Consider the following 27,670-nt stretch of genomic DNA (forward strand, 5'->3'; position numbering starts at 1 on the left):
GAGAATCTACTATTCCTGAAATACTAGCATGTATAAATAGATAAAGAACAAGGAGAAATCATACAAATATAAAAGTAATAGAACCAATACTGGATTCCATCAAGAAATGAGACTTTTTTTAAAAAAAGAATAAAAAAAAGAAATGAGAATATACGACAAGTCAGGTTAAATTAAAATGAACTTATATCATTTGTAAAGCATTAAGTCTGAGTTAGAAATAAAGTCCAGCAATCACCTCTTCTACTTTTTCCTCCCACGTAACAGAAGTGACAACTACCGCCCCAGCACTCAACACGATGGACCCATATGTCATTAATAGGGCCACACCTGGGAAGTCACCTATTAGGAGGAGAGAAAAGCTCACCAGTTTGATGCCCGAGAGGACCTCCAGCAGAGAGATCAGGTTATGGCCATCCCGTAGATCTTCATAAAGGTCATTTATGTGCTTGCGGACCTGCACATGAGAGCAAAACAAGACTGATTTTTATTTGATCTTGAATTATTTTATTATCCACACGAGTGCTTATGGTTCTTTCTTTTTTTTCCATTTATTTTAGGAGTGCTTATGGTTCTATGTAAACACAAATTAAAGAATTTGAAACTGAAGACAATAAACGATTCAGGAATATTCAGGTTGGAATACAATACATATGAGATGGTAACACTTAGAGGCTTATATGTGTTTTTTTAAATTGAGGCCAGATCTATTACACATTCCAGTCAACCCTGAACGATATTCCATAAAGTTTAGCCAAGTCTTGATCATCCCGAAACATCTCAGCAATTATTATGGACAAAAATATGATACAACAGCCAGTGATGGACACATGAGACCCGTCAGAATCAGTAAAGCCCTCCAGAGTGCTACAAAGGAAATCAAAATGCTAGACACTCAGTGTTCCTTGGGGTGTAGCTCTAATTTAACCCCTTTTTTACCCAATATTTATAAATAAATAAATAGTGAATTTCAGAATTCTTTTCCTTTGGGGAAAAATAATTCTAATTTTATAACTGAAACTATGAAAAAACAAATTATCACTTTAGAAAAATGTGTGGGTAATGTCAAACACTAAATGCTTTAGATGTTACCTCATCTATCCCTAACATCTGTAAGGTGGGCATTATTATATTACACATTATTACTATTATTATTGTATCATGCCTATTTTACAGATGAGGAAATAAGGCACAAAGAAGAGGTTAAGTGACTTGCCTAAGGTCAAACTAAGTAGAAAAACTGGCCTCAGTTTCGTCTTTCTGATTTTAGCCTTTGCCATTACTACAATGCTTTGTAATCAGCCATAATCTCATTCTATTTAATCCAAACAACTGCCCTGTGAAGTTCCTATTTCATAAGAGAAACTGAGGAAGGTAAGGCTCTGAGAAGTCATGGTCACACAACTTTAGGACGTGGCTAAAATGACTGATTCATTCCAAGTCTAGTGACAACTTCATTGAGTGTTGCACAAACAGAATCAGAAGACTAGTGGAAATTACAAGAAGGAAGACCCTTTACAATATATATAACTTTCTAGACAACAAGAGAAAGGGTTACTCTAGAAGTAGTGGATTTCCAGTCACTGGAGTTTTTCAAGCAAGGGCTGGGATCCTGGCATTTCTACATCACATAGAAGCCTGAACCACGAGTCCTTTCCAGCTGTAATATCCTAGCAGTCAACACTGAGAGTCTGAGAAGATGAAGACTGGGAAGGTCGTGGGGGACTTCCTAGAAGAGAAAGGACTTGGAGGATTAGAAAATATTTGATAGAAAGAGGATGGGAAAACCACGTAAGACTAAGTAGGAGGGTGGACATATGAAGGATATACATGTTTGTACATGTACGTGAAAAATACTCTTACCATGACCAATTTCAAGCTATTAATATAAAATCACTAAAAGCAATGTTCGGGAGAGAAGTACAGTAGCACACCAATACACAGTTTCCATCAAAGAGACAACAGATATAATTAACCTCAACAGCACAGATGATAATAACCTAGCAAAGTATCTAAGAAGGAATGAATTTTGAGTATTTATTACCTTCATTTTAAATATAATTTAAGTGTAAGTTTATATAATTTAACTTTTCATCATGGTTGTGCTTAGAAAAGAGTTCACGAGACTCCTCAACATTTACTATTTGGCTCTCACAAGGCCATGAAAGCTGGCTCTAACATATGGGTGGTTCTAAGATCTTAAGACTCCTCCCTCAAGTGGGTTCAAGGGTTCAAGCTTGGGGCCTGGGACAACCACAGTGCACCACTCACAGAAATTAGCAGGTCATGAGGGTTGGAAAGGGAGTTGATTTTGACAAGTTCAATGTTCAATATGTTGAATTTAAAACAACAGCAAAGGAGCTACAAATGGAAATGTTCTTGAAGCAGCTGGAAATACCAGAATCCAATCTGGGTCAGCTAAGAACTTAAGTTTAGAAGTCATATGCATAGAGGTGCTAGCTAAATGCATGGGAAATGTTGAGCTTTCCGGGTTGGGGCAAAAAGAAAAAAACAAGAGTGCTAAGGACTGAGCCTGAGGGAATAGCTGAAATTAGAAGGCAGGAGATGGGAAAGCAATCAACAAAGGACAGGGTAAATGGGGGAAAGGCAGAGGAAGAGTTAGGCAATGAACAAGAAAGTAAAATCAAGGAAGATATCATCACCAGCATCCAATGCTACGGGACAAGGAGGATGCAGATTAAGAAACAGTTTTTGAGTTTTCCTACAAATAAGAGGGCTTTTGCGAGAATAATTTTCTAGAAAGTGGGGGGGATGGAAATCAGATTACAAACAAACAAATAAGAGATTTTTTAAAGTCAGAAATTATTAAATACTTGATATTAAGGGTTAAGAAGAGAAGAGACAATAATGAGCGATTTATTTTTGGCAGCTAAGACCTGAAAATAGGGTATAAAAATCGGGAGTAGTCAAGGAGTAATTATTTAAATAAATTATATAGGGTTGTGAACCAGATGGGATCATGTTCTCAATAGGACACCAAACACCAGAGTGTTGAAAAGAAAAAGGAGGCACTTAAAATGTAAAGGTTAAGATCTGAAAGAGACACGTGCACCCCAGTGTTCATTTCAGCACTGTTTATAATAGCCAGGACATGGAAGCAACCTAGATGCCCATCCGCAGACGAATGGATAAGGAAGCTGTGGTACATATACACCATGGAATATTACTCAGCCATTAAAAAGAATTCATTTGAATCAGTTCTAATGAGATGGATGAAACTGGAGCCCATTATACAGAGTGAAGTAAGCCAGAAAGGTAAAGAACATTACAGCATACTAACACATATATATGGAATTTAGAAAGATGGTAATGATAACCCTATATGCAAAACAGAAAAAGAGACACAGATGTACAGAACAGACTTTTGGACGCTGTGGAAGAAGGCGAGGGTGGGATGTTTCGAAAGAACAGCATCGAAACATATATATTATCTATAGTGAAACAGATCACCAGCCCAGCATGAAACAAGTGTTCGGGTCTGGTGCACTGGGAAGACCCAGAGGAATCGGGTGGAGAGGGAGGTGGGAGGGGGGATCGGGATCGGGAACACATGTAACTCCATGGCTGATTCATGTCAATGTATGACAAAACCCACTTCAATATTGTAAAGTAATTAGCCGACAACTAATAAAAATAAATAAAAAAAATGTAAAGGTTAGTTTTACATCAAAGCTCCAATATCTCCTGAAAAGTCCAGTTAACTTTTACACCTGTGAATAGTAAAGTTGAACCTTACAAGAAATTTAGATGATAACTAGTTTACTATGTTTCTCAGTCTTTGTGTGACTATAATAACTAAGTAACTATGAAAAACAGCAGAGAGGTATAGACAGAAGTAATGGGGGAGGTGAGTGTAGTGAGATTTTTTTCCCTTAGAGAATTTTCAGCAGAGAACAGCTGTCTGTTTCTGAAGTGCACTGGACACAGCTCTGGCTGGACAAGGAAAAAGAACTAGCTAACATTTACTAGTGCTTTTACACAGAAAAGTTTCAGATGCAGAGGTGAGCTTTTGGAGGGCTCAGCTAACATAGCAAGTTCATACAGCTAGTAAATGACCAGGCCAATCAAATCCAGGTCTCCCCCATTCTAAAGTCTTTTTACCTCTTTTGTACGTGCTGGGTTGCCTCTAAAGTTTTCCTCAAATCTCTTAAGAGAAAGTCTGGTGGACTAAGTACCAGAAATATTAGGGGCAGCCAGGTAAGGCCAAGAGTGCTTAGGAATCATCCATAGGTATGTTTCTTTCCAACAAACAATCATGCTACTCTGTTAACAAATAAGATGAGTGAAAAACTTCAACTGTTCAGGTCCTTGCCTGTTTGTAGTCCCTGTGAAAATCACCATCAAAATTGGTTCTTTAGAAATCTCCAAGGACTATATACAAATAGCCAACAAACTCATGAGAAGATGCTCAGTATCAGTAGCCATAAAGAAAATGTAAATCAAACTACAGACAGAGACCACTTCACACCCACTAGAATGGCTATAATCAAAAAGACAAATAATAAGTGCTGGTGAAGCTACAGAGAAACTGGAACCCTCATACACTCCTAGTGAGAATATAAAATTGTGCAGCTGCTTTGGAAAACAGCCTGATAGTTCCTTAAAAGGCTAAACACAAGTTACCATATGACTCAGTAATTCCACTCTTAGGTATATATATTCAAAAGAATTAAAAACATATGTTCAGAAAAAATAATTTGTACATGAATGAATGTTCATAGCAGCATTCTTTGTTCACATTAGCCAAAGACTGAAAATAACCCAAATGCCTACATATTATACTATGAGCAAGAGACCAATTACAACCAACCACACGTTGTATGATTCCATTTATGTGAGATATTTAGAATCAGCAAACCTAAAGAGACAGATAGTAAATAGACTGGTGGTTGCCTAGGGCAGGGGAAGGAATGGAGGGGTGTTTAGGGATAATGATTAAAGGGTACAGGGTTTCTCTATAGGGAGTGAGGAAAATGTTCTGAAATTGATTGTGGTGATGGCTGCACAATTTTGAATGTAATAAAAGTCACTGAACTCTATACTTTAAATGTGTGAAATGTAAATTAAATCTCAACATAGTTATTTTAAAAAATTAATGAATGACTAAATTTTCAGACAAGGCCAAGCCTCCCCAATCATCATGCATTCATAAACCAAGGAAAGCTCTGCTCTCCCAATTTTTAAAAGATTGGCTTGAGGGTATGAAAAAATAAACAGCTTCCCCCAATTTCTGAGTGGCTTTAACAAAGGGAATAAATTGCACTTAAGTGCTTGGTATCAGAATCTGAGCCCAAAGGGACTTTAAAGATGACTTAACTCTAACATTCTCAGTTTACAGATGAGAAATGCATTGTCATGTAAAATCATTTAGCTGGAAAGTGTCAGATCACTGTCTCTTGACTCTGTGTTCACTGCTTTTTCCCTTCACAAGGCTTCCATGATGCTTGAAGGGTAGAAACAACATATTAACAACATTATTAAATTATAAGAGGTTCCCCTCAAAAAACCAAGGATTGTCCTGCAGTATTCTTTAATACCTGCAGAGAGCCTGATCTGGCAAAGTTTTGCTCAAAGACTCTTAACAGAAACACAAGTAGCTCAATTTCCTTGATCCACACTATGTTGCAGAGCAATAAATAAATCAGAGGAGAAAACTTTAAAGAGAAGAATATGTTATTTACTCTCGTTTATACTTATTAAGGGCTTCCCAGGTGGTGATAGTGGTAAAGAACCTGCCTGCCAATGCAGGAGACAAAAGAGATGGAGTTCAATCCCTTAGCTGGGAAAATCCCCTGTAGAAGGAAATGACAACCCACTCCAGTATTCTTACCTGGAGAATCCCATGGACAGAGGAGCTTGGCAGTCTACAGTCCTTAAGGTCGCACAGAGTCAGACATGACTGAAGTGACTTAGCACACAGACTTATTAAAAGATACAGGGAACATGAGAGTGAGCCTGGTAACTTCAGATGGATTTCTGAATTTATAGATTTCTAAGCCATAAAAGGGAAAATTCCATTTTGATTCAATGGCCAAATCTATCCTCCAGGAAAAGCCTAACACTAAAAAAGCAGATTATAGTTGTCCTAAGTTATTTTGTTTGGTTTTTTTTGTTGTTGTTCTGGGCGGGTTTTTTTGGGCGGGGACGGGGGGGTGGCGGGGGTCATAGACTCCTGGAGAGAACTGTGCTCAAACGCAGGGAACAAGAGTGGGGGCTGGGAATCTCTGCTGAAATAGAGTATGATGTGGGAGTAAAGTGTGAGGCTCCTTGCAGATAACAATTCTATGTCTCCTGTTTTGAGAGTTCTTTAAGTTCTGAGGAATCTGACAGTGATATCAGCCAACTCTGACTAACAAAGACTCTCTGAGAATGAGGATGACTGCAAAGTCCCCTAAGGGGAGCTTTACTTCACAGGCAGGCACTAATGCTCAGGCAGTAGAGAATCCAAGTCCAAACGGAGAACCGGAATCCTTCAGTGGGGGCTGAAATGCACTGAGGGTGAAAGCAAGCCCTGAGAACTCAGATCCAGGCAGAGCTGGTCACAAGCCACCACCCTATGGTCACAGCTGGGCAACAAAGGCAACACTCCTCTTCTGAGCAGCATGACTCCATCAATCTCCTAAATCGCACTCCACTGCCAGGCTCCTTCCGACCTTTCCCACAGACGCGAATAAGCGAAGAGGTGTGAAAGTACATGCAGTGCTGAGGGAGCAGTGAGCCGTCTCATGTGGCCACGGTACAGAGGCTGCACGGGAAAGGGGGCCTGCAACCACTAGCTAGGGAGCCTCAAACAAGCAGAAAAAAATTGACAACATCGGTAAAAATTTGGAGTTAAAAACTTTTGCTGGTTTTCTGTAGTTAAATAAAATCCCAGGAAGGCCAATGGCTTCTAGATGGCATACGTGAAAAAAAATGGAAAGGACAATTTCAACTGTTAGATTAAATACTTTCCTTCCTTTCTACCCACTGACATCTGCAGTCCATAGAAACTGACCAGAGAAAACTCCTGCTCTCTGTTCTGTCAGCCTCTCAGCCTGCCTTGAAGTCCTTTTTAGGGAGATACATCTATACTTTATAAGCTGCCAGGACCCAGAGAAACATCAGGGATAATGCAAATAAAAACCTCACTGAAAATTCTAGATCTTTCTTTTTTGATAGTTCTGGTGTAGGAGGAGAACTCTTCGATCTGTAGGACTTGCATTCTGCCTTAGGTGATCTGTATGTATATTTCAGGTGCTTACATTCTTAAATCTCTTTTAAGATTGGACCAACAATGTTCTCAGCTAATAAAGAGGAATGAATCAGCTTATTCAATAACAAACTGTTTCCTCAAGAGATATTCGGGAATCCAAGAGATTAGGTTAACCAAATCTAGAACTTGAGGGCTTGGTTGCTTTGATCTTACATCAGTCTACCTGCTACTGGCAACACTAATGTGGTTCACGTGTACTTGGGGAGCAAGGCAAAGGATGCTTGAGCTACAGAAAATAGATTCTGACCCCTAATTCTCAGCCCAAAGTTCAAAGACAGCCGGCATGGAGCAATTATTCTGATGAGCAGTGAACCTCTGTGAAATACCCCAAGGTGAAAAAATGCCACTGGAACTGTAAGGCTGGGGGAATAGGAAGAGATGAAAAACAGCCAGGGATTTAAGTAAAGCTCTGGCTGGCCTCCAACTGCTAACAATGCCATGTGTGTTTGTCTTGTTTCTCCCTGCCTGAGCCTCCTGTCATCACACAGCACTGAGGCAGAGGCCCAACAGGCAACAGCAGCTACAAGTGAACAGCGGGGAGCCAGAGCATTTGTAAAGACCTACAAAGTTTAGGGGGACAAACCTGAAGAAGGAACAATTCAGTTTCTCCAAATCTTAAGAGATGAGGTATGAAAACAGAGCAAGATAGGGGCATATTGAATAGAAACAACAGGTTATTTTGGTCAGAAGATGCGTGATTGGTCTTTAGCTCCACCCTTCACTAGCTGTATGATCTTGGAAAAGTCACTTCATCCTTCTAATTCTCAACTTCCTCAGCTGTTAAATTGAAAGGATAAAATATCTTTACCTCCTTCAGGGTTACTGTAAGGATCAAGTCAGATTAGAATATGCTTTGTAAGCTAAAAGGACTACTGAACTGTTATTCACTCAAGGGAACAAATCCTTACTGAATACCTCTCATGCTCCTGGTGCAGGACTTGGATGAGACAGCAGCACAGCAAGTCCTAGCCCTCGAGGAGCAGAGGACACCAATGTGTGAACGCACACACCCATCTCTTCAAAGTGGTGTGGAACAGCGATGGAGCTGCAATTAATTTAGTCACAGGGATGGAGGTCAGAGTCTCAGGAAGGGGATACTGGACCAGGGCCTTGAAGAGTAAGTGGATGATGGCCAGGCAGCAGAGCTCAAGATATGCCTTCAAGGGAGAGAGAAATGAATAAGCAAAGAGGTGTGAAAGTATACCGTGTTTAGAAAGCGGTGAGCGGTTTCCTGTGGCTGCAGCGCAGGCTACACAGGGGAGAGTGCCTGGCTGGAAACAGGCTGTGAAGGGCTCTGCACCCTGACAGAGTTATTTGTCACCAAATGAGAGGCAACTGGTAAATGCTGAAGAAATTAGAGGAAAACAGCAGGTTTTTCCTCCCTCCCTCTCTCCCTTCCTTCTTTGTCCTGACTGAAAAAATAAGACACAACATCAACCTTCAAATTACAGTCTGGCAGAATGAGAACTGCTGCAGCTGCTGTAACAGAAGCATGTAAGGAGTGCGGGGAAGACGCACAGGAAAGAGTGTCGATTCCACGAGGGCGAGTCAGGGAGATATTTACCAAGGGGAGCGACGGGGGTGGTGTCCGGGCAGAACAGAGTTGGGCAAGAAGCAGAGGGCGCCCCCAGAGCAAAGATACAGAGGCACAGAGCGTGACAAACAGTTCAGCAAGAGCTTAAGGTCCACGGGGAATGTGACACTGAGCCCAGAAGGGTAGGCAAACCGGAGACAGTACTGCAGAGGTGAAGTAGGGGCTGGACTTTAGGCTGCCTGAGTTCTAGTGTTTTAGTTCTACTTCTTTCTAGTGCTGTGACCTTGAACAGGCTGTTTAACCTCTCTAAACCTCATTGATAAAATGTGACTATTAACAGAATCTATAGTATAAGGTCACTGAAGAATTAAAGGAGATGATCGATGTAAAAGGGCTTAGTACAGAAAGTATGATTTACAGTAAGCACTCAATAAATTACGACCATCATCACCACACTTGTTCTTACAGGAAACTTTATTAGGAAACTAGTATAGTGGCCAAATCAAGAGAAGAGGCCCTGGAATAGGGCAGAGAAGAGAAATCAGATGCAAGCATCTTTCTGAGTTGAAAATGATTGATTAGAGTTGGTGACAGGGAGAGATGATGGGCAGGACTAAATATAGTATGATTCCAGGTTTCTAACTTGGACAGCTAGGTACATGAATGAAAATACTGAGCACTTCGGGATGTACTGAATATAGGATATGTCTGGGTAACATCCAGATGACTGTGTCAAGGACACTATTGAGATATGGGTCTTTGGCCTAGGAAAGAACACAGAGAAAGGCTCTATCGTTACCTCCTGATTTAAATCTTGTATTAAGAGTTTGAAAACCGACCTTACCTGCAGTTAAAGAAGTGACCTAAGGAGCTATGTCTGATTTATGTAACCATCTCCCAGGCCATACTTCACTGAACTACATCGACAGACCCCTGACCCACAGAGAAGAAAACCCCAGCCACCCAGATTGTTCGTGCTTGTGTCTTTAGAATCATGTGGCTGCAGGGGTTTACACCACCATTTGAGGAACAACCACCATGGATCACACACAAGCAAAAGCAAGGAGTGCAGAGAACTGAATGTAGAAGACACACAGAGAGAAAGAAAAATGAAAAACAAAGAGCTCCTGAACAGAGGAGAGAGCAGCTGCCTAGTGGAGCACAGTTTTCATAAAGCTCAGATGCATCCAGGCACCAGACTCTGGAGATCACCCCTATCCTTTTCTCCGTGTGATTCCTTGCGTTCTATGCAAACAGAATGATCCCCGTGGTTAACACAGATGAGACTGCCAAGAATACAGAGAACAAAACAAGAAAATGGTCAAGGTTAGGGGATGTCAACATGAAGGACTCGCACAGAGGATGAGAAGCCAGTGAAAGAGGCAAGAGAAAGGCATTCATGGAGGTGAGAGGTAACTTGGGAAAAAGCAGTGTCCTGTAAGGCAACATAAGAGAGGGCTTTAAAGAAGCAGTGAGTTAGTCAATACTATCAAATGCTACAAAGAAATCAAATGAGAGAAAGATAAAACCACTGGAAACAGCAATTAAGAGGTCCCTGGTGATCTTTCTCAGAGCAGCAATTATTAGAATTATTAGACTCAAAATTATCTGAGTTGAGTAATTACTATAACTTAAAAACTTTGTATTCAAATCTGACAGTCATATTAGTCATACTGTTTATCCTTAGGTAAGTAATATGTCTCTGCCTTGGGTTTTTCTCTTTTTATAAATAATGATAAGATCTGCGTCCAACCCTAGCCATTTTGCTCTGTATTTTAAACTGCATGGGAGTGTATATACATACTAAAAATTCACTAAACTGATCATTCAAGACTTGTACACTTTGAGAAAACAAGATTCCCTCTGCCCCATCTTTACACAGTAATTAGACTAAAAATTTTAAAACAAAATAGGGGCTTATAAAATAGTATGTAAAGTTTGACACAAAGCATTCTTGGAAACTCAGGAATCACCCCATGGTATCCTCAACCTCAGTCTTCTTAGGTAATGGAGGAGTTACTGTCTTCACCAAGAAACTCATCCATGAAAGTTTCCACACTATTAGGACTATGTTAGATGTATTTTTAAGAAAATCATGTATCCCCATCAACTGGACCATGTGGCCAGCAAGATGAACTGTCTGAGAGGAGGGACTGACACATTCAGATCAGGGGGATCTGAGAGTCCATGAGGGGTCCTACCTTCATCAGGTGCTTGTTGACCCACTTGGTGAACGTCTTCTTCTGCACTCGGTCCCGTTCATCTGTGAGGGAACAAGGAGAAGGCACTGGCTCAGCGCTACCTGGCGACATGTTCCCCAGCCTTGCCCACACCCAGCTTCTCCAGGACAGTGGAGACGGTGTCCTCAGCCTGAGCGACAGCACCTTGCTGTTGGGAAGGTTCAGTCTCTCTGGATTTCCTCTTCTGTCACTTTACACATTAGACAGAATCACATGCCTCAAGAATCATGTCACTGCAAAGTCTCCTTCCCATCCTAATTCTCCAGGGAGGGCAGTGATTCCCTGCACCCCCACCGCACCCCCAGCAAGTTTCAAAAATCCGAAGCTGTGAAAACCCCCAACAGGAGGGGCAGAGTGGTCCTGGCCCTCGGGAAGTCCCGAGGTTACATCTCACTCCCCACACACTGGTCCTCTTGATCAATGCTCTCCTCCCTCCCCTCCTCCCCTAGGGCTCCCTCACTCCAGCTTCCTCCCCAGCCTTGCCAACCGAACTCTCAAAGCTGTCCACTAGGCCCCCTGCACATCTCTCCTCCCCTCCCTCCCTTCTCCAAGTCTTACACCCCCATTTTTTCTTAGGCAAATTCTGCTTCATTCTGACTTTGTTCACCTCTTCAACAGAAACATGACTGTCAACACTTGACAATGACTACATCACAGAGGCCTGATCATGAGGAGGACTCACTTTCTCCCACAACTGCCACCCCCAGACCACTGATCCATCAGGTGCGTTCCTCTTCTATTTATTTGAAGCCTTTTCCCTCCACTATATCATCCTGTTCAAATCATCCCTGCTATCATCGACCATTCCCTGCTGCGTGCACCCCTCCACGTGGCAAATCTACCCTAACTTCTCCCAACAACTTGGTTCAGTGGGTGTTCTCTGATGTCATCCTCAAACTATTTCAACATATGTGTGAACAATGCATGTGAGCCTGCTTGGCCCCACTGACCTTCACCTCCAAGCCATAGCCAGCCGCCACCATGCCACTTCCCAGGCCTCATTCCTTCTCCAAACATAGCTACTCAGCAGTCATCTTTATCAATCCTTCATATTTCCTCATCACTTTCAACTTTCAATCACTCCCTTCTTATTTTATCCTATTTATTAAGAACATCTAAGATTATCCCAGTCTGTGCCAGACAACATGATTAAGCAAGTAAAAGCTGTTTGTCACGAGCACCCCAGGGACTCTCACCTCCCTAATCGACTACTACTTTCACTAGGACAATCCCCAAGCTGAGCTGACCACTCCTCCATTTCTTCTCCAACTAAGAGAAATTTCAGAAGAAAGTAGCAGAATTATGTAAATCTGACTCACTAGTAACTCACATAAACTTCAGTTAGGTTTTCTTTCCCTACTACCCAGTTATTCCCTTCTTACTGATACTCAAGTAGAAGCCACACAAGCACTGGTCCACCACTTCCAGGTGGGTGCCCTATGTTTTTACTTCTCTGAATCGACAGCCATCCAGGAAGTTCTCCTTCATCTGTCTCTAACCTTACCCTCACCTCCTTTCTGGCTTTGCTTGTAGGAAACAGTGATCTTTTCCTACTATAGACCATGGCAGTTAGGAATTAGAATGCATTTGTCTAATTCCTTGCTGATTTGCAAATCTCCCCAACAACAATCATTATGTTCAGAGTTGAAAGGTCTGTCCAAATCTTGCATATATCTACAATATTACTGAAGCTTAAAACTTAATAGAGAATTCTTCATAAGAAACATATACTAATTTAAAATCCCATAAAGTGTCATAATCTGCATCCTTATAAATTCTACCTATTGGCACTCACTTGGAACTGTTGAAACTTTTTTAAAGTCTAATCTAGTTTTCCCTTCAGAGAGTCCTGCAAGTATTTAAGTCATAATTTTTATTAGATTTGACCACTGTCATTCCAACATATTTTGATCATTTGATCTTTTCAGATGCTGATTCAGTTACCTGACCTCTTCATAATCCTTTCCAAGCTTGTGTCAGAGTCAGCTTGCAGTTATAATCTCATCTAAATCACTGACATTTACGTTCTTTTCACAGCAAGCTACTTTCTTCCTCTCCACTTCTCCAAATGCTATTTAAAATCCAGTTCATTCATTTACTCATTTATTCTTTGAATAGGTCTTAGTAAGGAGCTAGCTGTTTGGAATAGCCTGTGTTATACAAAGTCACAGTCCCTACCTTTAATAGAGATGACAGTCTGGCAGAAAGAAGAAATAACTTCAATGAGGCTGTAACAGAGGTGAGCACAGAGCACTCAAGAACATAAGAGAAGGAGTCAAGCCTCTCTGGATACAGGAGGGACACGCAGGAGACTAGTGAACGTTTCTAGATGGGTGACTCTGCTGCTGCTGCTGCTGCTAAGTCGCTTCAGCCGTGTCCGACTCTGTGCGACCCCATAGACGGCAGCCCACTAGGCTCCTCCGTCCATGGGATTTTCCAGGCAAGAATACTGGAGTGGGGTGCCACTGCCTTCTCCCCTGGGTGACTCTACTAAACCTTAAAAAATGAGTTACAAGCTAGTCAGAAAGAGAAGGGAAGTTACAAGGCTACAAGAAGTTCCACCTGGTGCAAAGTAATGGAGATATGAAGGAGCTCATGTTCAGACAACTGCACAGAATTAACGGCGGCTGAAAGACAGGATGTGTATTAGGTGGTAGTGACGTTTAAAACTGGATAGAATGACATGAGTCAAATCATGGCCTTTCATGACAAGCTAAGGAGTCCAAACTTTATCACCAAGAAACTGGTAAGGGAAGATAAGAGAACATATTAAAAGATTTTAAACAGGAGAATGATATGGTGAGATTGGTGTTTGAGAAACATTACTCTGGCAGCCTTTCCTGACAATCTCACATCTCAATAGTCTCTTTGTTCTCCAAATTTTTATGGTATTTACTATGCTAGTCACTCAATCTGTACTTATATAATTATATAAATTCTAAACTTCAAATAAACTTATTGTTACTCATCAATGAGATCATTAATTCCCTGAGGAAAGACATCATGCTTTACTTTTTTTACATAGCTACTTTTACTTTTTTTACCATAGCTACTAACATCTAAAGCTCTATATAATAAGACCTAAAATAAATCCTTCCACTTTTCTGAATTGAGAGTCAGTGTTTTAGCTATTGGAATCATGACTGACGAGAAACCATCTGGTTTCCCTAGTGCACTATCCCCATGGGAAGGCTTGGGAGGTGAACAGAATAACTATGGGTAGAAAATAAAGAAGACACAATCGTGTTAATCACACCTCCAGGTCTAAAGGATACGAGGCCATGAACTAAAAAGAAATCACATGAATTCCACCTCTTTAAAATATTCTCAAGTTTAAAAGGAAATTTATTAACTTTTTCTTTTCCATCTAGGTAGTGTTTAACCTATTACAGCAAACAAGTATTACTTTTATAATAAAAGAAATTCTATAAAGAAAACTTGTGCCTTCAGAGTGATAACTCTGTAATATTAGAGACAGACTATTATTGGTTATAAAGCTAATCAGTAGAGCAAGGCAGAGTGGACCTGGCATTGGTGAAAATGCAGAACTTTTACTCAGCTTTAACACTGTTTTCCATTATGTTTGCATGTCCCTGCAAACAGGTGATACTGACTGGGATACTGGAGTTTTTGCATGTTGGACTGGGGTCTTTTTTTTTCATTTTGGCTATACCACGCAGTTTGCATGACCTTATGTCACCGACTTGGGCCCCAGCAGTGGCAGTTCCAGTGCCAAGCCCTAATGACTAGACCGCCAGGGAATTCCCTAGACCCTTACAAGAAATAAACTTTCTTGATTGGCCAACAGATGATTAGAAGACTGGCTAAAGAAACACACAGAATGATATCAAAATCAAGTCACCTGTAAGAGTCCTGTCCACTGTCTCATATCTTTTAGACATGAAGATGCTATTAACACAATTGAGTCTTTTAAATTTTACTATCCACAGTTATGCTGTTCACCTACCAAGTCCTCCCATGGGGATAAGGCACTAGGGAAAGTGGAGGGCCTCACATCAGTCATGCTTCGAATAGCTAGAAACCTGACTTTCACTTCAGAGGGAAGAGGTCCAAGTACTTATTCTGAATATAAATTCTAAAAGCAACATGATTACAAGTCCTTCCTAAGACCAGTTAGCCTGCTTAGAGCTGAGCTATAAGTTCCACAGAAAAAGGTTTTATATAACAACCTTGCCCCAAAGCTGGAGGATCCTTTTTTAGGATACTATGTTGCAGACCAATAAATTACATGAACATTATCTCCTGACTTAAGCATTAGGACAAGAGGACACCAATACCCCAGTGCCTGGAATTTAAGATCTTAATATTTCAGCACGGAAATTCATTAGGGAAGTCAAACAACAACTTGATTACATAGACCTTCAGAACACTCCAAACAGCTCAGACTTCAAAAGTTTCTAATAAGTTTTAGGTTTGATTCCCCACACATAAATCCTTCATTTAATTCCAGGCCCAGCAAAAATCTTTCTACCTAACACTGGAGATTAAAGTTTAAGAAGATATGTTTATGTGAGAAGATAACAGTCAATCAGAGCAAAGGTGATGTTACTTTTAAAAGCTTCTTGTAAACTCAGCTCCACCAAAGGCTATGAACTGACAACAAAGAACCCAACAGCCTCCTGGGAAATTCTTAGATTGAACTTATCGAGGCACCAACTAGTCATGCGAGGGTTCCTCAGTTAGAAAGGTTTAATACTCCAGTCCAACTTTATTAAGATACCAAGCTACCAATACCTACCCTAACTTTCTTAATTTTAGTGTCACTGGCAGAGTCCCTCCTTGCTACCTAGGCAAGTCCGTCCCTCTGAAATGTGGATCCTACATCTTCCCTTCTCCTTGAGAAGCTTATTCCAACCATCCCTGCCTAGCTTGTATACCTTTACCGACTCCTCTCCTTTCCCCTCGGCTACATGAACAAGTGTGAAGACAATGCTCACCATTTCTACTTTCTCATCGCCCTGCTTCACCACATGACCTGGCTTCCAGCCTCACAAATTCATGGAAACTGCTCTGCCCACAGTCACCTACCTGCCAACCCAGAAGACAATGCTGACCTTTCTTTTACCTTTTAAACCCCCTCCCCCTCCTGCATCTGAGACTCCATTCTGCCCTGGTTTCCATCCTTCCCCTTTGATTACTCCTCTTTTGCTCACCCCTTAAATGTTTACTCATCCTTAGCCCTCTTTCCTTTTCATTCCATATTACAGCTTCTTAAGATATCCATGTGCCTAAAGGTCCATAAGTGAGTTTGGAGGGGGTGGGATCATAAGCTACCTAAAATTGCAGGTAAAATTTCTGGTGTTGTGTACATTATGGGATGAAAAAACGAAACAAAACAAAAAACCTATAGACTTTCCAAGAAAAATTAGAGTTGTTCTCTACATTCTCCCAAAATGATTTGCTCAACCCATAGTTTCAACTGTAACCTATACACTGACAATTCCCAAATTCATTATCTTCAGCTCAGTACTTTATCCTAAATACCATTCTCATATGTCCAACTGACTCCTAAAACTTTCATGCTCATTTCAAGCTTAACTTGCCTAAAACTGAACTCTTATCTCTCTCCCTGCTTCTAACAGGTTTCCCTGCTATATATAATCCATCTGTTGTGGTTTGAATGTCTATGCCCTCCTAAAATTCGTACCCTGAGATCATATTCCCAATGTGATGTGACAGAATTAGAAGGTGAAGCCTTGGGGAAGTGACTAGGTCATCAGGGTGGAGCTCTCATAGATGGAATTAGTGTCCTGACAAAAGGGACCCCAGAGGTTTTCCACACCCACTCAATCATGAAGGTGCAGTGAAGACAGCAGCTGTCTAGGAACCAAGAAGAGGTCCTTACAAGACACCGAGTCAGTAGGTGCCTCGACCACGGACTGACCCACTTCCGGAACAGTGAGAAATCAATGTCTGCTGTTTCAGCCACTGAGTCTAGAGCTTTGTTACAGCAGCCCAAAGGTAGCTCAGCGGTACCAAATCTGTTTGATCCCTGGATCAGGAAGAGCCCCTAGAGAAGGAAATGGCAACCTACTCCAGTATTCTTACCTGGAGAATCCCATGGACAGAGAAGCCTGACAGGCCATACAGTCCAAGGGGTAGCAGAGAGTCGGACACGACTTAGAACTCAATAACAAACGGGCTAAGACAGCTGGTCCTCAAGGCTGCCAGCAATCTTTTTCACAAGAATGATCTTCTTACTGTCACATTAAAATCCTTCAGTGACTCCTTATCCTTGTAACAGCTAACATTTATCGACAATCTACTTAAATGTCAAGTACCTTACATCTATTGTTCCCAGTACTCAACAACCCTGTGAAAGTGAAAGTGACGTTGCTCGGTGGTGTCCAACTCTGCAACCCCGTGGACTGCAGCCCACCAGGCTCCTCCGCCCATGAATCTCCAGGCGAGAATACTGGAGTGGGTTGCCATTTCCTTCTCCAGGGTATCTTCCCAACCCAGGGATCAAACCTGGGTCTCCTGCATTGCAGATAGATGCTTTAACCTCTGGACCACCAGGGAACCTTCAACAACCCTGAAAGGCATTATTTTACTGGAAAGATAAAGCCCACAGAGGCTTGCCCAAGATCACAAGGTAAGTCTGAACCCAGCTCTACTGGATTCTAAAGCCTGATAACCTGCATTCAGGATAACATTTAAATGTTTTAGCTTGAGATCTAAGACCTCTTATAATATAGCCACTTTTGCCTGTCCAAACTTTCATAAAAACTCTAATTTCCAGCTTTGGTGAATGTACAGTTCAGTTCAGTCGCTCAGTCGTGTCCAGCTCTTTGCGATTCCATGGACTGCAGCACACCAGGCCTCCCTGTCCATCACCAACTCCCAGAGTTTACTCAAACTCATGTCCATTGAGTCGGTGATGCCATCCAACCATCTCATCCTCTGTCATCCCCTTCTCCTCCTGCCCTCAATCTTTCCCAGCAACAGGGTTTTTCAAATGAGTCAGCTCTTCACATCAGGTGGCCAAAGTATTGGAGTTTCAGCTTCAACATCAGTCCTACCAATGAACACTCGGGACTAATCTCCTTTAGGATGGACTGGTTGAATCTCCTTGCAGCCCAAGGGACTCTCAAGAGTCTTCTCCAACACAACAGTTCAAAAGCATCAATTCTTCAGTGCTCAGCTTTCTTTACAGTCTAACTCTCACATCCAAACATGACCACTGGAAAAACCATAGCCTTGACGAGACAGACCTTTGTTGTGAATGTACAACTGTCCCCAAATGAGGCGTGTGCTCTTATACCCTCCAGGCTTTGCAATTACTGTTCTCTCTGTGTGGAAGACAGCTCTGCTTCCCCAACTATTCATTCTTTGGCATTCAACTCAGCTATCACCTCCTCCATCCCTCACACACACGAGTTGAGGTAATCTCCCTCTTATGCTTATTACAAGGTATCATAGTTTGCTTATCCATCTGTCCTGTTGTACTCAGAACAACTTGAGGATAGGTCTGTGGTCAGAAACAAAAGCCTGCATTTGAGGCACGAAGTTCTGTGTTCTGTTTCAACATAGCCCACAACATAGCCCCAGTGCCTCACGAATCATGAAAAAAGCAAATGAGAGAAAAGCCTCTGCTTATTTTCCCGAGGGCCACAGAAAAATTTCTAGTGGTTCAAGAAGCCCAAGAAGCACCAACCACCTGGAAATCTAAAACTGAGACACGTGCACTGACAAAAAGGGAAATAAATATGTAGAAAGCTGGGATCAGTCTGCTCCCTGACCACATGAGGTCAACCTAGTGGCCGAGACCAATATGTATTAACAAATAAATAATTAACAATAACACCAAGCAAATAGCACACCAGATACAAGCTGCACAAAATCATCCTGATAAACAGAGTTGATTAATTCTGACAGAAAGGTAGGAGAAGAGTTCATGAGAGGCGTGGTATTTGAAGTGAACCTGGGATGACAAGTATGATTTTGGCAGCCCAAAAAGAGGTTAAGGAATTCCAAAGAATAAGCATGAGCAGTGACTTGGAGACGAGTGAGTACACAGGATATGCTGGAGGGCATGGTGTGGCTACATACCAAGGAAACTAATAAGGTGACCTGAGATCACATCACTCCAGAGCTGGAATAAGGAGCACTGTTAATACTTAATTCAGTAGATAAAGGATGCCACTGAAATTTCCTGAACCAGAGTGTTCTGGAAAGATTAGCCTGGCACTGGACTGAAGACCAGACTGCAGCAGAGAAACACTAACAGGCAGAAGCAACTAGAGGCCTACTGTGTGAGACAGACCAAGAAAGGAGCCAACAGCGTGAACAGTGCTGAGGCAGTGGGAATGCGAAAAGGCAGGCAGATCCCCACAACAATGCAGAGGAAGAAACCACAGCCTTTAACTACTGACTAGCTGCTGAAGAAAGGGAGAGTGGAACATAATCCTAAAGTGTCTAGTCACAGCAACTGGGAGGAGTGGTACCTTGAGATAAGGAAAACAGAAGGCACAGATTGGGTTGGGTAACTGTTGAAAATTCTTAGAGAGATGAGAATACCAGACCATCTTACCTGCGTCCGGCAAAACCTGTATGCAGACCAAGAAGCAACAGTCAGAACTGGACATGCAACAACGGACTGGTTCCAAATTAGGAGATGAGTACATTCAGGCTGTATATTGTCACCCTGCTTATTTAACTTATATGCAGAGTACATCATGAAAAACACCAGACTGGATGAAGCACAAGTAGGAATCAAGATTGCCAGGAGAAATATCAATAACCTCAGATATGCAGATGATACCACCCTTATGGTAGGAAGTAAAGAGGAACTAAAGAGCCTCTTGATGAAGAAGAAAGAGAGTGAAAAAGCTGGCTTAAAACTCAACATTCAAAAACTAAGATCATGGCATCCAGTCCCATCACTCCATGGCAAATAGATGGGGAAACAATGGAAAAAAGTGACAGTTTATTTTCTTGGGCTCCAAAATCACTGCAGATGGTGACTGAAGCTATGAAATTGAGAGACGCTTGCTCCTTGGAAGAAAAGCTATGACAAACCTAGACAGCATATTAAAAAGCAGAGACATTACTTTGCCAACAAAGGTCCGTATAGTCAAAAGTATGGTTTTTCCAGTAGTCATGTATGGATGTGACAGTCGGACCATAAAGAAAGCTGAACACCGAAGAATCATGCTTTTGAACTATGGTGTTGCTCTTGAGAGTCCCTTAGACAGCAAGGAGATCAAACCAGTCAATCCTAAAGGAAATCAGTCCTAAATATTCATTGGAAGGACTGATGCTGAAACTAAAGCTCCAATACTTTGGCCACCTGATGCAAAGAGCTGACTCATTCGAAAAGACGCTGCTGCTGGGAAAGATTGAAAGCAAGAGGAAAAGGGGATGACAGAGGACAAGATGGTAGGATGGCATCACTGACTCGAAGGACACGAGTCTGAGCAAGCTCCAGAAGATGGTGGAGGACAGGCCTGGCATGCTGCAGTCCATGGGGTCACAAAGATTCAGACACAACTGAGCAGCTAACTGAACAACAACAGAAGAGAAGAAACATAATGAGGTGTCAGCAGACCCTTCTTGCAGACAGTTGGAAGCTTAGATCTAGAGTTCAGAAGAGCACGCAGAACTAAGGATACAGATTTGATGCTAACAGTTGATAGCTGAGGAGGCAGCAAGTAGAACAGATAGCCTATTTCAAGTTTTCCTAAATCACCACTTTGCTCATATTACTCCTCTATTCAAAATCCTTTAGTTGCTCTCAGAAGACCAGAGGCTCAAGTCTACGTCTTTTGTTTCTGCTGTCCATTATACCCCTCTGAAATTCAATTCCAGTTTTTACTTACTATGTGTTAGGTGATTGGGAGAAATAAAGATAAGACAAGGTCACCGACCTGAAGGAATTTACAATCTATCTACTCTTCCAACTTTATCTTTAGACTCTCCACTGCAACCATTCTGATCTCAGTTTATAAACAAACCTTGCACATTCTTGCCTTTGTTCATCCATTTCCCCCCACTGGAATATCTACCCTCCTCTTTTTGGTTTATCTAATTTAGAGCCTCCTTACAAGGAGGTTGAAGTCTCACGTCTTCCTTTAAACCTTTCTGGCTATCCCAGCCACCTCTGGATGCCTGTGTTTATTTAATTTACTTGGCACCAAGCGTACAAAATCTACTGCTAGCCATCTTTACATGCAAATTCTATTTCTCTATCTGAACTTTAGGTCTTTGGAGTCAAGAATTATGTTTTAAAATTTCTTTAAATAGCCAACATGTAGGACAACAGTAAGCACTTGAGAATACTCATTCATTTAACAATATATACTATGTGAGAGCCCACTATGTGCCGTCATATCTATATGGATACTTTATGATCAGATTAAGACATATTCTCAAATGATAATTAAAAGACTTTATAGCAGGGAGCAGAGCTCTCCATTTGGATGCCCTTTCCACAGTCACAGCTTTTCTAAATTCTTCCTGCCACATCTAGACAGAGGAAACTTCACACCACTTAATGTAAACACAAAGAAAATGGGCTAAAATGAAGATCAAGTGTTTAAAATGTGCTTAGCAGTAATACACAATGGCACCAGCATTATATAATGATTCCTTTCCCTAGAAGTATGCAAGTCAACTTTGGGAGGTAAGAATGACTTGGATATTTATTGTGTCTATTCTGTGTCAAGCACTGTGCAAGGCCTGTCTCATTTAATATTTGACTTAATCTTCACAATTCTATCAAGCAGTAAATCCATGGCTAATTCATGTCAATGTATGGCAAAAACCACTACAATATTGTAAAGTAATTAGCCTCCAACTAATAAAAATAAATGGAAAAAAATTCTATCAAGCACACATTATTTATTTTCATTTCATAGTTCAAATTGAGATTCAAGGACACTTAATAAAAATTTGCCTGATGTCACATGGTAGAAGTGAAATTCAAATCCAAGTCTTCCATGGACTTTTAACTACCAAACTCTAACACCACTGTGAAATTATTAGAAGGCAACACAACACAGTCCTATATAATGAAGGGAAGGGGAGAGGTGCAGACTATAACTACAATGGGGATGCATGAAAGGTATCGGTCACCAAAGGTTGGTGAAGACTCAGAATGTCTCAATGAGGACTGAGACTTGGGAATTTAGGGAAGTGATAACTAGAGACTTCAGGGCAAAATTAAAATTTTCATGTTGTTTCTTAGGAAAATCTGAACTTTGTTACTGATAATTCTTTGCTCTACTGGGAATCAGAGAGAACAAGGCAGAAAGGCAAAAGTTAGGTAAAGAAACAAGCCAGGGCTAAGCCTGGTGCAAAAGAAGAGTCACAGAGATCAAAGGAAAGGCTTAAAAGGAGAAGGGAAGAATGAGAAAAACATAATAGCTTCTAGAGTCTTTAATGGAACACCACACTCAGAAAAAATAAAATACTTCACAGTTACAAAGAGATACAGGGTTTGGACTTCCTTGGTGGTCCAGTGGTTAGGAATCCACCTGCCAATTCGGGGGACGTGGGTTTGATCCCTGGTTCGGAAAGATTCCACATTCCACGGGCAACCAAGCCCACATGCTTTAGAGCCTGTGCTCCACAACAAGACAAGTCACCACAATGAGCAGCCCAAGTACCGCAACTAGAGAGTAGCCCCCGCTCGCTGCAACTTGAGAAAGCCCATTCGCAGCAGTGAAGATCCAGCACATCCATAAATAAATAAATGGAAGAAATACAAGGGTTAACAATCCTCAAAAAATCATCTTAAAGATGAATAAATTGAAGCCCAGGTTTAAGAATTTAGACAGGTTACAGAGGGGCAGAATCAGGTCTATAACTTGGATTTCCCAGCTGCCACTCCATGGTTTACTTTACAGGATACTCATCTCCCCTCTGTGAGCCCGAGTCTCATCTATAAAGTGAGAAGTCTGGACTAGGTCAATGGTTTCCCAGTACCAGTCTGTAAGCCAACCATATCAAAATTAGCAGAGGCACCTGCACTCGGCTTGGTGCCCTAACATATACTCTTCATAATGACTGTATGAGTTAGGGCCTATTTTAATCTCCTTTTAGTAAATGAGGAAGCTGAGGCAGAGAAAGTAACGCAGCTTTCCAGTTCTCTAACAGCTGTTAAGTGGCAGAGTAGGAGCCCCATGCAGACAATAAGGCCAAAGTCCATTTTCTTAACTGTTAGGTCACAATGCCACCCGGGGATTAAACGGAGGAGGATGAACTGGGAAAACAATGTTTTTGCCCTGAAAATTTCAATGAAGATTCTAGTCTTCCTTATATTTTTCTGTTGATTACAGAAAACAGGCCCTGATATCACTAAGCATTTTCAGATGTACAAGAGCCTTTCCTCTAGATCTCAGAGGCAATCTCAGTGATACAAAAGATAAAAAGCTAGACTCCACGGCAATAACTGAATAAAACTGCTACTCCTTGTGCCGCAACCATTATTATAGTACCAACTTTGTTCCTGACAAAGTACTTAAAAATTTGGCAGTACTGGTCTATCAGTCAAGAGACAGGATCAGAACCCTGATTCTACTCCCTTTCTGAGATCTCCTCTTGATCAAACAACCAGCAATCTCAAATTTAGTGAAAAATTTGCTCATTTGGGTCACAGTTTTGTTTTGCTTTAGAGACTAAGAGTACAAAACCAAAAGACATTAGTAGTAGTATCAATCCAGTAGTTCCTAAACTTAGATTTCACAGTAAATGCGTAAATGTTCCAAAATAAATCAGAAAACCTAACATAAAGTTGTCAACTTTTTATTTTCCTAAAGAAAGTTATCTAAACACAAACTACCACCTGACAATAATTCTTTCATAAAATAATGGACATTTTAACATCAAAAAAGTAGAAACGGCAATTTCAGAATAAAGAACAGTTCTTTAAGTAAATTAGGAAAAGCACACACTATATTTTCCTTATCTTATCCATTTTACTGGGAATTGATGACGATGCCTCCAACATCAGTCTGTACACCCTACAGTTTGGAAGCCAAGAAAACCTATGGCCAAAAAGGCTAGGCCACTTGCTCAAGGTCATAGAACATCATTTAAACAAACCCCTCTCCTTTATCAAGAGATCTAAGCAACAAGACTCTTCCTAGCCTCCAAATCTTGAGGCCCCCATCCCCAGAATACCTTCAAAGTCTTTTTCCCTCCTCACAGCTAGCAAGAGAGTAAATAAGTGCACGAGAATTAGCAATCAGCCCCAAAGAGGAAAACCTGGGCCATGACTCCACCCTCCCCTCTTCCCACAATCCTGTCTGCTCCGAGGTAGACTCTAACCAACCAACTTCTCCTAAAAATATGCCCTGGACTTTTAGAACATAACTTAAAAGTAGTTTCCTGATTCAGACAGAAGCGTGAGCATGAATTCACTCTCTATAAAAAAAAAAGTCCCACACCCAAAGCTTAGGCTCTTAACTGCCAGTCACTACAACTTTAAGAAGTTCCCCAGGAAGTCGGGGACCAATGGTCTCTCCCACTGCACGTTTTAACAAGCTCAAAGGCTGTAAATGCCTCCAAGGCTTCTGAGTCCTTGCGCTCCTGTGAGTCAGTGAGAGTAAAGACTATCTGGGACCCTCAGGCCCAGGCAAGGAATAAAGAAACTTCACATACTGACCCATACAGCACATGCGGCCAACCAGGTGGGTGTTGAACTCGTGCTCATCTTGGTAACTGGGCCACATGTCGCCAGCGTCTGCTGACCCTGCCTAGAAGGAAGGTGTCCCAAAGAACCTCCAGCTAGGGGCCTGTGCACCCCCTGCAGCTCCTTAAAAAAGGCTGCAAAGTGAACATAGACAGGCAGCCAAAGGGCCGAGCAATGAAGAGAGACAGCAGAAGTTCGGAGAAGTGGCTCCACCCACCACTTCCTACTGACCTCCTCCCTCCCCTTGAGGTCAGAGAGGAAGCTCCTCCCTGGGGCACTTCCAAACTGGGTCCAGGTCTTCATGCAAAAGGCATCCTATTCAAAAGCGGCACCAGCTCAGTGTTGGCAGACCAACGGCAGCAGGCGAGGTGGGCACTTCGAGTGCAGAAGTCCAGCCACATTAGTAACTGAAGTAAGTAAGCCTGGTTAGGCAGAAGCCAGTCTCTGAGTTACTCTCCTCTTTCAGAATAGAAGCTTATGACCCCATGAATCTGAGACAGTTGCAGGAGGGCTGGGGAGGTAAAATGGCTTACTGCCAAGTGAAGCACACAGTACCCAGAGCCCAGCCTGTCCCTAGGGCTTGACTCTTCTCAGGCCAAATGTCTAAATACAGTGTTAAACGACTGAAAATGATGGTCTCTCCCACTCTCCCGCAGTGGGAGAGACCATCACGAAGCAAGTCTATACACTGTTCGCTGCCAACTGATTCCTAGATTCTGAAGGGACCTTCATGTCCCAACTTACAGCTGCCCAGAGTCAGTCTCTCCCCAGTGATTCCACCTACTTTACAGAGTGAGCCTGGCCCCAGCCAGCCTCTAGGTAGACCTAATATAGCAGATCTCATCAGCGTCAAAAGTACTGTTGTCTTGCCGCTCCGTTCTTTCCCCTCCTCCATCCAGGAATGTCACCCCAAAGTCCCCTACCTCTTCCCAGACCCTCCCATTTGTCTCTGCAGTCAACGCACTTGACTCAGCCGTGCCAGGAAGCCTTTATCCTTCAGAGGAACGCTGCTTGCTTGTTTGTCCAACTTGTTTTCCGAGTCTTGGCTAATTGTGCCAGACACTGGAATGTTGAAGGAATACAATGAAGGGCTTTTTCATTCAGATGGCCCGGCCCATCGCTGCTTCTTCACAATTCTGACCCAACCAGGAGGCAGAAAAAGCCGAGCCTCTGTTGCTGTCAGGACAGACGCTCTGATCCTGTCCCCACACCACTCAGAAGGCCCCACTGCAGATAAGGGCCTAATCGCTGGCCCTGTGCTCTAGCTCCCTAAATATAACTTCTTCAGGCTAATGCTACTTCCAATCCTGTTCCTGAAGACAGGGAGGGAGGGCCAGCACCCAGAAAAGCAAGTTTCCAGAGGTTAGCCCGAGAAACTGCAAGTGGGAAATAAAAAGTAAACAAGTTTACCAAGCAGGTCACTCAGGATAAACAAGCCCTGTGACCTGCCTCAGTTCCCTGACAGCTTCCTTACCCTCTGCAGGGCATCCCTCCCACCTGCAAACAGCAACAATCCTGTCACTACTTACTAATAACAGGACTCACAGCTGACTTTATCCCACCTTGACTAAGCTCCTAGTCACCCCAACCACCTGTGACAACTCTGCTCAGTTCGTTCCTCTTATTAGAGTCTTCTTAGTCTTGGAGGAAGGGTTCTCCTAGAATTTACCTTGTCCTAGGAAAAGAAAAGCTTAAGAAAAGAAATAGGGAAGAGAGACAAAAGAGGAACAAAGATTTCCTGATTCATATTTAGTAACCTTTTCCTTTAAAAGACTTAAATTCCTTCAGTGCAGGGGCTGTCTTTAGTTTTCATATCCCAGTCTCTAACACATTTAGAAGGCACTCAATAATCCAAGCTAAAATTAATTGAGCATCTACTATAACTGTTAGTTCACATGCAATGTGCTAAAAACTTCAAACAAATATCATTTCATTTAATCCCAACAATTCTCTTGGGAAGGTGAACCAAAGCCTGCCTTTTTCTCACTCCCCTAGGATCTAGGCAGAGCTTATTTCCCTTGAAGGTACCAGAGACTGAGGAAAGTAAGAGAAAGCTGTGGGGACAAAGTCAGTCTAGCCACCAGGAGATAGGCCTTCCCTTAGGATCCTAGGAGATTCTGACCCTCAAAACGGAAGCCATTGCTGACAGGAAAGACAGGACCCTGATGGAGACAGTCAGCTCTTAATTACCGGAGAAAATCAGCCAGTCTGTGATTACCCAGGTCATTCTCATTCCTTTTTAGCCCAAATGTTTAGTCATTTCATAGTTCACCAGATGTGAGAGGCAGGAAAAGGTGAATCTGGCTGCTCCCTGCAGATTCATTAAAATGCTGAATGGAAGGAAGAGATTCAAGCCAATATTTCCATGGCTAGAAGTTATCTGAGAATTTACAGCTACTGGCTTTCTTACTAGCACAGAAAACTGAAGCTATTCATTTATTTCCCAAAACATGAAAATCACCCACTATTGAGGATAATAAAGCAGACATAGTCTTCCCTTCTAATGTGTGTGACAATGATTCATAACATATCACTAACTTTTTATACATTTCCACATTGGCGTCTACCATATTTTTAAATTCCCAACTGTAAAAACAAACATTTATATTTTGTCCCAGGAGTCTACATGAAAGTGCAATGTCTTCACTGATATCTTTTGGTTTTTTAAGTATAATAATGACAGCAAACAATTATATAGTCCTTACCACATGTAGAATATATTCTAAGAACTAACTCAAAGCAACCATGAAGTATTATAAACCCCATTTTACAAATGAGGAAATAAAGGCCCATATAGATTACTGTCACTCTGCCAGCAGGGCAGAGACAGGAGGAAAATACAGGCAGTTTAACCCCAGACTCTCAACAAGTTCTCAATGACAATTCCATACTATATCCAAGTGTGGCCCAGATAATTGCGCTGTCAGAATTGCAGAACACTGGAGACCTCAGTCTTTTTTCTTCTCATG

The 27,670-nt window shown here is 41.8% G+C and overlaps 1 protein-coding gene across 10 annotated transcripts in view; it reads right to left on the bottom strand.

Annotated features, from left to right (window-relative positions):
* MACF1 (microtubule actin crosslinking factor 1) overlaps nucleotides 1-27,670 on the bottom strand; it is a 333,835-nt gene that overhangs the window by 197,879 nt on the left and 108,286 nt on the right. For all 10 annotated transcript variants that reach the window (XM_061122317.1, XM_061122312.1, XM_061122316.1 and 7 more), the window contains exons 2-3: nucleotides 11,006-11,067; nucleotides 365-454 (exon numbers count right to left, since the gene is read on the bottom strand). In XM_061122317.1, coding sequence (XP_060978300.1) covers nucleotides 365-454; nucleotides 11,006-11,067 — 152 coding nt within the window. The remainder of the gene's footprint in view (nucleotides 1-364; nucleotides 455-11,005; nucleotides 11,068-27,670) is intronic.

This window comes from Dama dama, chromosome 20 (genome assembly GCF_033118175.1).
Source record: "Dama dama isolate Ldn47 chromosome 20, ASM3311817v1, whole genome shotgun sequence".
Lineage (NCBI taxonomy): Eukaryota > Metazoa > Chordata > Mammalia > Artiodactyla > Cervidae > Dama > Dama dama.